At 40.6% G+C, this 11,348-nt stretch overlaps 1 protein-coding gene across 4 annotated transcripts; it reads left to right on the top strand.

Moving 5' to 3' along the window:
* The first annotated feature begins 389 nt into the window (after positions 1-389).
* Positions 390-10,762, top strand: LOC137195332 (potassium channel subfamily K member 4). Of its 4 annotated transcripts, none has more exons than XM_067607596.1 (8): positions 390-547; positions 2,011-2,137; positions 2,422-2,698; positions 8,043-8,157; positions 8,302-8,462; positions 8,565-8,751; positions 9,310-9,452; positions 9,540-10,762. In XM_067607596.1, the coding sequence occupies exons 3-8, from the start codon at positions 2,510-2,512 to the stop codon at positions 10,149-10,151; spliced, it is 1,407 nt and encodes a 468-aa protein (XP_067463697.1). In that variant the 5' UTR covers positions 390-547; positions 2,011-2,137; positions 2,422-2,509; the 3' UTR covers positions 10,152-10,762. The 4 variants fall into 4 exon arrangements, with proteins under 4 accessions (XP_067463697.1, XP_067463700.1, XP_067463698.1 ...); XM_067607597.1 differs by lacking the exon at positions 390-547 and adding an exon at positions 554-754; XM_067607598.1 differs by lacking the exon at positions 390-547 and adding an exon at positions 789-1,372.
* Positions 10,763-11,348: the final 586 nt, after the last annotated feature.

Here is an 11,348-nt window from a genome sequence, read left to right as displayed (position 1 = left end):
GTGAGGAAGATGGGATATTGAGAGCAGGGTGAAGGGTGGCTGAGTTGGCAGTGAAGCACTAATCAGACCTAAATGAATCTCAAAAATTGATCCCATGTAGAGATACACATAGCTATGCAAAGATATGACCACAGACATTACTGCTCTATACACATTTAAACTATGGACTGATTAAATTACACACTAATGCATGTGCCCCCCCCCCAAAAAAACCCTGTTGTGTCCTGAATAGGTCTGTCTAAAGTCTTAACCTCCTATCTGAGAAACAAACTGCAAACTGGAGCTTTTATCATCATCTCCCCTTTAATCTGTGCTGCTCTCTCTCTCTTTCTCTTTAATTCGCTCTCTCACTCTCTATATAAAGTCAGTTTGTTTGAGTATCTTTTTCTTTCTTGTGAGCTCAGCAACAGCCTCCCTCCTCGCCCCCCTCTCCCCCCATACACCCATACACACTCACACATGCTTGCTGAATACGGCTGCCTGAACTCATGAACCACTCTGCATGAGGTGACTGCTACTCTGGATTCTTATGGTCCTTCTTTTTAAGGTGAGCAGACACAGACTGGACTGTCTGGCGCATTTGTCAGTATCGTACATCTTACAGACCCGTAGGGACTCTAAGTGGTAATAAAACAGGATTACTATGGCTGTGGCTCTATTGCAGCCGCACTGTTGGCACTTAATGCAAGCCATATTACAATTTCCTTTGTTGAGTTGTGCATAATCTGTCTGGCATTCTGTGTTACTGTCTGAGGTAGGTATAAATTACATAAACTGCATATTAGCTGCTTTATTTGAATGCATTTTGTTTGATGGATTTTCTTTTAGATGTGTAGTTCTGTCAAAATGCAATAATGTCTTTAATTATATGTGCATTGTAAGTTACATGTGACAAACGTATATTCATCCCATTTTTCATGGCTGCTTTATGCATGAAATGTATGTATGAAGAAGGCATTTAAAATAATCTTGTGCCACTTAAACTATTATAATGTAGGTATGAGTTTTACATAAACTGCTAACGTTTGGCTGCTATGTGATTCATTTAGTAAGTGGGCGCTCCCTTTGTTCATTCCCAGCCGCTGTTTAGAGAGAAAGTGTATACTTTTCTGTCACCATGTAACAGTTTCTTGCTCTAATTTTGGATCAAGACCAGCAGATCTGCTGACGAAAGAGCTGCTGTCGCTGAAGTTGTACTTTAGAGGACCAGGCTTGTTTTATTCTAGCTTGCCGTCCAGTGATGCAGAGTGAATTGCAAGTGGCAGGCCTACTGGTCCAAAAGATAAAATCCTTCTCTCTCTTAAATACTTTTCCTGGACAAAGGGAGTGTCTGGCACATCTATCAGTTTCTTAACTCCATTGCTTTAACAAGGTAAATATGCGTCAGAGTGCAAAGCCTTGGCTCCCGTTTCAGTTTTGAATGAAAATGCCTTCTTGGTTTGAGCCAACAATGACAAACATAATCACAACAAATGCTTCCACAGCTAGACACTGCACCTCTAAGGCTTCTGCTTCTCCAACCTTTACAACATATATGCATATGTCTCTGAAGATGATATCTGCTATATTTGAAGGCACATGAGCTTTACCATATTTCTTCTTTAACTACTGAAAGGAAATCTACAATGAGGCATCGTTTTTATCTGGAGCTGGAAATTTCCCTTTATTTCATCCAAAGTTTACATAGGTGTGGGTGGAATAACAAAGCTGAGCTGTCTCTCATCAGAAACTAAAGGCTTACATGGTGCATGTCATTAGAAGATGGGTACAGACAATGATAATGAAAACACAACAGCATATGGCTGAGGATCTACAACAGCTGTTTGTGTGACATTGCCACGCCTGAGAGCTTCAACTTGTTGTTGATTGTTGTCCGTCATCAGGGACTATCCTCACTGCTGACAGCTTTCGTGTTTTTGAGAAAGTGAACATGTTCTTTACTCATTTAAAATCTTTGACATAAATGCTGCTTAGGTGCATATGCAGACATGTTTCTTTGGTTCTGTCTAGTGTCCCCTCCTTCAGAGTGCGAGGTGGACGGACTCCCCAGTGGTTACGGATCCAGGGACTCTATCCTCAGGCCTGGAGCAAAGAGGGACTGGAAAAGACGAAGGCGTGGGCAACTAAGGCACGAAAGGTTAGCTCAACTATTATGAGTGCACCTGTCTGTGTATTCATGACACAGATCATTTATATTTTATAGGCAATCACATCTGTCAGAAGTGTCAGGCAGATCGGATGGCTTTTTATCGAGGATGTTGCATTTACTGTGTGTCAGCAGTGTGGTGAGGCCCGAGTCCATTTAATGCCTGGTGTGCAGCTAATAGGCTGGCTGCTGCAGACGTATATACAGCTGTGGTTGCTGTCAGGCACTGTGGTCAGTGTGAAACCCTTGTGTTCCTGTGGTTGCTGATGTTTCAGCTGCAGCAGCTTGGATCTGGGCCACACCAGCACTGACGCTGGCAGAGGGAAACAGCAGCCTGCGTTTGAACTGAGTGGAGGTGCAGCCATGCGCTGCTCCACCCTGCTCGGCATCTTCACAGGGGTGCTTCTCTACTTGGTGCTGGGCGCCGTGGTGTTCAACGCCTTGGAGACTCCACGAGGGGAGAAGAAGCACATCCAGCTGCAGGACAAACGCCAGGATTTCCTGCTGAACTTCAGCTGCATTGACCCAGACAGTCTACATGCCTTTATAAAGGTAGGGCACATCTTCTCATGACAAGAGCCACACTGGCTCTGGCTTTCATTTTGGGATGTGTAATCTCTCTAGGACAGCTAAGGTACTCTTCTCTGTTCTCTCAATTTCTAGGGGGCAGGGCATCATGGTGGGTAGGTATGCTCAAGTGTCTCTTGTTTTAGTCTTTAAATGGGTTTGAACATATCTGTGACATACCACGACCACTTTTGTGTCAATTTTGTGTTTCTCAACCGTTTTGGCTTGTGATCTCGTAAAATGCAGCATCTATTTGTTATGCCTCATCACAGGTTAAAGGATACATTTAATAATTTTTAAATCTTTCTTAAAATAACAGTCAGGTGTCCATATAAACATTGGGAGAGTTTTTGCTTGCAGTAATCATTCCTCCTATTCATACTGGCTATTAAAAGATCCCCTTCATATACTTACAATGTAAGTGATGGGGAACAAATTCTACAGTGTTGTTTTGTACAAAAATATATTTAAAAGTTTATCTGACGCTAATATGAGCAGCAGTCTGAGTTAGTCAAATAAATATCTTCCAAAGTTAGTCTTTTTAGTTTGAGGAAATTTAAATTCCCCCTTTGTGTTTCCTTAGAATTTGGTACTAAAATGACTTTGACTGCATTTGAAAGATGCGAATACACTTGATTTGAAAAATTTGGAAAAAGCTCAAGCCTTATATTAGCTTCAGATAAACAATTAAATACGTTTTTGCACAAAACGAGGACAGGTGATTAGGTCCTACATCACTTACATCGTAGGTGATATGCAGGGGATCTTTTAACGGTCAGTATGAACAATGTGCAAAACCTCTTTTGATGTTCATTTGGTCACCTCACTATTGTTTAAAGAAAGACTTGAAAGACGGAGGGATTTTACAGGCTTGAAAAGGTAAACATATTCAGCATTCCACAAAAAAAGCTAAAATTTCTCGTCCTGACCCTGATGAACCACTGAAAAGTAATCTAAACACAACTTGTGACCAACCACAATGTTGTATTTCCTTCTTTAAGTGTCATGCAAAATTCAGCTATTGGGTTTGTAAATGACTTTGAAGGCTAAAAAATATACGAGTGTATGCTCAATAAAGCTGAAAAGCTATAAAATTAATCTATAAAAATTAAATTGGTACAGATAATTTTACACAACATTTTTTATTATAGTAAGGTGAAATTTTGTGTTCTTTCTCTGTGTCAGTTATTGAACCTGCAAACTGTACATGTAAAAGTGATTCTGCCACTGTACAAAGTCACAGATTGTGGCTATTTTCCCCTCTCCTACCTTCCCCATCCAACAAACACCACAGAGGATCTGAAGCATAGAAGCTTGACCACCTCTCAGCTAAAAATACATTTTGGCTTGGCGTCTGACAGATAAATGGCTCAGCTTGTTTGACTCTGACAATACAATTTAAAATATTCTGTATCTGTTTTGTGGGTCCTCAGGGTGACCCATTAGACTTGTGTTGAGTATTGAGCGGATAACATGTGTGGTCAGTGCGGCTATGTGAGGATGGGTCAACTCCCTAGTGTGCATGTGTGTGAGTGCATGAAAGCTGATCCATGCACAGGTTGAGTGTTACAAGCTGGCTCGACAACCGTTTCTGTGATCCAGAGATGTTTGTCCCCACTCCAGAATGAAAGTTGTACATCACCATTTTAGCCTGTAAAGTGATCTATAGATGCAGCAGCTGACATTTACAAAGGTTAAAGGTCACTACAGAAGAAAAGAGTGCAGTCCTCAAGTCAACAAGGCCGCACTTTGTTTTTGATCATTTAAAAGAAGATGATAAGTACATTCCTTCAGCTACACACTCATTCATCTTTAATTAAAAAAAGCTTCCAGTATAATATTTCACTCCTTTATAATAATATACTCACAGAATGAGCACCCAATGATTTGATGGTTTCTATTGTTAGGTGCTGTCAGAAAAAAATTCAAACTGGAGAATCGTTAAGATAGTTTGGGTGAGTTTGCACAATAGCACACCTATAAAAACATGAACACGTGTGCTTAATGACAGATTACATAAAAACTAAAGTCCTCTTATTCATGAGTGAGCCAGGCAGCTGTTACAAAGTAATTCCTCTCACGTTGTTCTGCATGACAAACCCGCATTGTGGGTCAGGTTTCAAACAAACCAGTGTCAGCTGATGTTTCAACAGGTCTTCAATAAATTCAAAGTGATCCAACTACAGTCTGTTGCCCACGTGAGTGATGCAAGATGTGGCAATGCGTTTTGCAGTTGTTCATTTTCCACCGCTGGCTTTTAACGTGGAGGATCATGTGTGTGCTGATGGTGCGCGATGTCAGCTGGCACACGGGTGTGACTATGAGGTCTAGATATCAATGCTGTCCTAACTCAAACCCAACTTAGAAAACTGATCAACTTAGAAAACTGTATTTGAATCAGATGAAAATGAAGAATTTATTAGAGCTGAAATGATTAGTTAATTAAGCATCAACAATTTTGTTTAACATTTCCTTGTTTAAGACATTTATTAAGCAAGAAGTCAAACATAGCTGGTTCCAGTTTCTCCAGTGTGAGGTGTTGGTCACTGTAAATCGAATACATTTGAGTTTTGGACTGTTGGGCAAAACAAGTCATTTGAAGATGTCACCTTAGAATTGTGATGGGAATTTTTTCAGTATTTTCTGACAAAAAAAATCAGAGAGAATAATCAACAGATTAATCAATATTGAAAATAATCATTAGTTATAGCCATAAATTCAGGTCCAATCATCAATCTGTAACATAAGGAAGATCACAGTGTCAGTCTTGTCTTGTTCCTCAGTGGTGTGCTCACAAATCTACACATTGAAATACATAAATCTATAGTTACATGTGGTGAGACTGATGTATGTCATGACCATAGAAAGCTGAAGTTTACTGCTCTCGCTTGTGGCCAGTATTTCCCTTTACAACCACACTTCTTGTGTTGTTATGCCTCGGCACCGGCGACAGCTGTGGCTGCAAGCATTATGTTTTCAGGTTGTCCATCCATCCATCCATCCCATTTTCATGCATGCAATATCTCAGGAACGACTTGAGGAAATTTCTTCAAATTTGACACAAACGTCCACTTGGACTCAAGGATGAACTGATTAGATTTTGGTGGTCAAATGTCAAGATCATTGTAACCTTACAAAATTCATTTTTGGCTATAACTCAAGAATTCATATGTTAATTATGGCAAAGTTTCTAATTGGATAAAATCAAGTGATGACATTTTATATCCAAAAGGTCAAAGGTCACCTTCACTGTGACATCATAATGTTCTGCAAAAACACTTTTCCTGGCATTATTCAATGCCATAACTCAGGAACAGAAGGGGAGATTTTGACCATATTTCACATTTGGATACTAAATTGGTGACACCAATCTTGGTGCCCACCGTGAAACTGTGGTGATTGTTTAGGTCTTCTGTGCTGCCAAGTTGAAGATGTGTGTGAAGCATCCACGTTTTAGAATTTGTCGCTTCTTTGCAGCAACATCCATATCTGAAGCTTTGTCTACTGTCATGGCTACAACTTTCAACAGCTTTATTGGCCAAGCATGTGAACACATACAAGGGAAATACACTTAATACCTTTTGTTAAATTCCTTCAAAGTCTTCACCACTAAAATTATATGAGTCTGGACAGAAATGGATTTAAACTGCAACTTAACTGGTTGCAGCTTAATATTATAGCACTGAAATGTTGCTAAATAGTCAGACAGTAATATTGTTTTTCTGGCTCCAAATAATTCAGATAAATTTCCATGGAGCCCGCCATTTTGCACCGCCATGTTGCACCGCCATGTTTCTACAGTAGCCCAGAACGGACAAAGCAAACACTGGCTCTAGAGAGGGCCTTTTGCGTGTTTTTTGCGAGTTTCGTGGCAACCTTTGGTTCTCCTACACGCTTGGAAGGGAAGGGGGAGGGGTATTTAGTTGGTAGCAATCTGCAACCTCACCACTAGGTGTCACTAAACCCTACCACTGGTCTTTAAGTCTTTGTTGAACTAAATCAACTCCTTTTTAGCCGCTAGATCATCTGCTTCTAATATTCTACAAACTATTAGTGGCTTGTATTATTTCTAAAAATTGTATTTCCTGTAAACCTCAATCTTGACACACCCTTTGGGCAGAAGTTGCACCGCCCCCGTGTGATGTGGTCAATGTCCACAACTATTACAAATGTATTGTGCTGAGATTTGGCTTGGTTGAATCATTATTACCAGTATCAGCAGTAACAAACTGCATTTACCTAAAAAAAAAATATTGGAAAATATTACTGATACAATAATTTCAACAAATATTCAATGAAATAACATTAAATTTATCATACTGACTACAGTTTGTAATCAGAAAACATTTTATTCCATGGCAATATTTAGCTTTTGTAAGAACTTATTGGCAATATTACCTTTACCATTACTGGAGCATGTTTTTAAAAAAGCATTACAAAATTGTCATTTATTGTCATTTAATTGTCAGTTATCTTTTTCAAATGCCAACCTAAACAGGCCAAATGCCAAGCAGGACTCTTGTACCCCTAACTCCCTAGAAGGAAACCACCTCAAAAGGTGTGGTTCTGAAAACACGCTGTGCAATCTGAGGATTTTTTTTGAGCCTAACAAACTTCCACAGAGTTGTAGTTTAGCTAATTATAACTTAGTTCAATTTAGTTAACTACACTTGTAAAACAATAGAAATCGTCCATTTTCCCAAACCAGTTGGGACTGACCTTATACGCGGTGGCATCAGCCCAACAGACAGGACCAACCAGACACAGCCCTATCTCTGTAATCAGAAACTTCTTATTTATTAGAAGTAATGATGTCTGCAGAGTCCATGTTCAATCACAGCTTTATCATATTCAGCTTTAAATTTAGAGCTAACAAATGTCTTCAAGCACCAACTGACACAAAACAGATAATTAGATCGGGGAATTAGATTATTTCTGCGGGCAGTGGTTGGACAGAGTGGAGCCGTCACAGTTCTTTGTCACTGACTGCTTGCTGTTGATCATGTTTAGAGAAAAGTCATTTTTTAGGGCATTTCCAACATTACTGTGGTGGACATAAATCCCTGCACCTGGCTGTAAAGTAATAAATTGAGTTATGTTTAATTGGACAATAAAAAGACACTCATGCTCATGTGTTTGTCTTTGAAATTTTACAATATCAGAAATGAATCATGTACAATTTAAATTAATTGATGGGTTATTTTACTAAATTGTGAAGTCTTTTGCTAATTCATCTTTATATTTATTTAGTCAAATTAAATATCATTTACTTAACTGATTTATAAAGTAACCACTAAACTCTTAACTCCTCTCCACCATCCCATCCCAGGAGGTGGTGGAGGCCATTGGTGCAGGTGTGGATCCCAACAGCAACTCCTCTTTTGTCAGCCAATGGGATCTGGCCAGTGCCTTTTTTTTCTCAGGGACAATCATCACAACCATCGGTGGGTGTCCAGCAGAACCATCAAGACCATTAAACTAAATTCTGATGACATATTCGTGGCTGGAGTCTGTTTTTTCTGACCTTTACATTTCGTGTCTTCAAATCCACTGCTCTTCCACCACCACCTCTGACCTTGCATGTCCAGGTTTTGGAAACATCTCCCCCAAGACAGAAGGGGGTCAGCTGTTCTGCATTTTCTATGCCCTGGTGGGAATCCCGATGTTTGGTATCCTGCTCGCTGGAGTTGGAGACCACCTGGGAACTGGGCTGAGGAAAACTATTGCCAGAATAGAGACACTCTTCCTGGTCAGACCCTAAACAGAGCTTTTGACATCTTCTTCACTTGCACTGTGCATGTTCGTCCCTTCATTTGTCTCATCCCATGGTGTTGTTTCACCTTGCTGACAGAAATGGCGTGTTAGTCCCACCATTGTGCGTGTGATCTCAGCCGTCCTATCCATCCTGCTGGGATGCCTGCTGTTCGTTGCAGTGCCGATCCTGGTTTTCCAAGAGGTGGAGAAGTGGACTCTGCTGGAGTCGGCCTACTTTGTAGTTATCACCCTGACAACAGTGGGGTTTGGCGACTATGTTGCAGGTATACATGTGTTAATCAGCCACCATAACCCTAACCCTAACCCTTTCTGCACACAGACATGAGAGAGGTGTTTATTTATGACCTGAAGTCACACCAGAGCTGAGCTAGGGAAAACAAAACACGGAGAAATGTCTAATCAGTGCATCAATAAATCCCCATTAAACAACCTACGGGTCTTTTTTTTTAAGGGAGCAATACAACACTATGTTAACTGCTGATAAGGCAGCTGTAGAATTGCCTGACTTGTGCTTGCTTTTGCATATTTTTGCATTTTTTGTTGAATTTATTGATCTGAACATAGTCTGCTGGCATGACTTAATTAGTCCTCCGTTAATTTAAATGTCAACTGTAATGCATTAAGTTCACTTAGCACAGATCATTTTCATTTACCTTTTAAATTATTCAGCATTAGTTTCTTGTAAGAGATGAATTATTGATTATGTCATCTGCTACATACTATCTCCTATCTTAAATTTTCATTTACTCGGCAGGAAAGACATGGATGTGTGCATGTATGGACTTAACCCACTGCTACTGTGTCTTTGTGTCTTCCCAAAGGGGATTCTGGAAATGCGGGGAGCGACCACTGGTATAAGCCTTTGGTGTGGTTCTGGATCTTGCTGGGTCTTGCCTACTTTGCATCTATCCTGTCGATGATTGCCAACTGGCTTCGAGTTCTGTCCAAGAAGACCAGAGCTGAGGTATTTCTTCTCCTCTGCTGTCTCTTTTATCAGCCTTTCCCTTTACCACTTTCCTTCCATCATGATCATTTTGTCCTCCTCTCTTAGATGGAGGAGCTGCGAGCCCATGCCACTGACTGGACTCAAAACATCCAGAATATGTCAGTGGATTTTCGCATTCCAGGAAAGATTGATGACCCCTTCAGAAAGCGTCGGCGAAGGCGGCGCCATGGCCCTCGCAGCCATAGTCGTAGTGCGCCAACTCCCGGGGCCCCTGAGAGGAAAGACGAGCAAGATGAGAGTCAAACAGAGTCTGGATCTTACTCCTCTTCCTCCTTCTCGACTTCTAACGAATCAGAGTCTGGATCGGAGACAGACTCTCAGACCACTCAGACAGAGCGAGTTCCTGAAGACAAAACTGAAAAAGAGGACATTGTTCCAGAGCCCCACCTTTCACAGCCTCTCGACTACTTTGGGGAGAACCTAGCGTTTATTGATGAGTCTTCAGATGCTCAGAGTGGTAAACTACATTTAGATCCTCTCCTGGATCAAACACAACCCAACTCTGTACGCTCTCGTCACCCCAAGAGGAGACGCCACAGAAAGCCTGTTCAACAGAGAAGCCCCAAAATCAACCGCCCCAACCCTGACAGGAGGGAGCCCAATGGAAATCCAAAACCAGTTCCAGATCTACCACTGAAGCCTTCAGATCGAAGCTGATTAGAGGAGCTCCACTGCTAACACAAGTATCGACACAAGAAATATGAGGTGTAATCTGACAGAGGAGTTCTCCATGTAACGATTTATTTGTGTATATGCATTGCTTACTTACAGACACTTACAATGAAAACATGTTGCAGAAGCCTTAGCCTCTTGTGGTCTGCATTTGATGCTCTTAGCATGCGAGTGTGTATGCCTCAATCAAAGATGATGAAGTGATTTTTATGCCAATGTTGCCATTACTTTCTGAGGAGTTGCTGCTCTCTACTGGGCCAAGATAGAAATGCACTACCACTCTCTCAACATGAGGGTTCTCACCCTTTACTAAACCAAATACATACTGCAAGAAACCAGAAAGATAAATCAAAAACCATTTGTTCAGAAATGTGCCACAGCTGTGTGGTGCTCATACTGAAGAGAGGATGGTTTGGTCTGAGGCAGTTACTCTTGAATCCTGCCAACAACTAAACGGGTACTTAACAGGCTCTTGTACATTTTTGGTATGTAAAAAAACTTTTTTAAATACTGTGTACAATCATAATATTTGCATTTTGATGGCATTAATCCTGGTGTACTACATATATGTAATAAAGTTGTTTTTTTTTAAATGACAGGAGCACTGTGTGTCCTTCGAACATGTTTAGCATTTTAATAAAGGGGCTCCTCTGGGAAACATGGTTGTTGAACAAACAGAATCCAAGTGCACTAATAGTGACACACCCTCTACTTTCTTATACGAAAACGTAGGTCAATATTTCTAACAAAGCTGGGGTCAAGCACAATAAGGCAGGGCTGAACTACACTTTCAGTTTTAAATGTTTGTCCGTGACAATATGTGTGTCAAACCTATTGAGATTTGGTTGCAGTGCTGAAGCAATGTCAACAGAACTCAGCATTCAGTGCCACTTCTTATGAATCATCTACAGACTGTCATACTAGATTCAGTTATTCATGTCAAATAACCTTTTTTCTGGAGGTTTTAGGGTCTGTCCTGCAGAAAATGTAGCTCACAGAACTAGTCACACTACTGGGCTGAGAAAATTATGTCCCACCTACACCTCATGGTGGCAGTGTGAGCTTCCTCTAGGATGAAACCAGGATTTGTCGATATTAACACCAGCACTGATGTGTTTCATCACAGTAAAGTCATATAATTTAGTTTACAGCTCAAAAAACATGTTTAAGTGTGCAGTACTT

This window comes from Thunnus thynnus, chromosome 13 (assembly GCF_963924715.1).
Source record: "Thunnus thynnus chromosome 13, fThuThy2.1, whole genome shotgun sequence".
NCBI lineage: Eukaryota > Metazoa > Chordata > Actinopteri > Scombriformes > Scombridae > Thunnus > Thunnus thynnus.
Note: the sequence above shows the minus strand (reverse complement) of the source record. Positions and strands in the feature narration are given on the sequence as shown.

What these genes read in the sequence shown, in the direction of transcription:
- LOC137195332 (XM_067607596.1), top strand. Translation starts at nt 2,510, where the DNA reads ATGCGCTGCTCCACCCTGCTCGGCATCTTCACAGGGGTGCTTCTCTAC. An exon ending in GTCTACATGCCTTTATAAAG is followed by an intron (nt 2,699 to 8,042) that starts GTAGGGCACATC and finishes ATCCCATCCCAG; the next exon opens with GAGGTGGTGGAGGCCATTGG. An exon ending in GACAATCATCACAACCATCG is followed by an intron (nt 8,158 to 8,301) that starts GTGGGTGTCCAG and finishes TTGCATGTCCAG; the next exon opens with GTTTTGGAAACATCTCCCCC.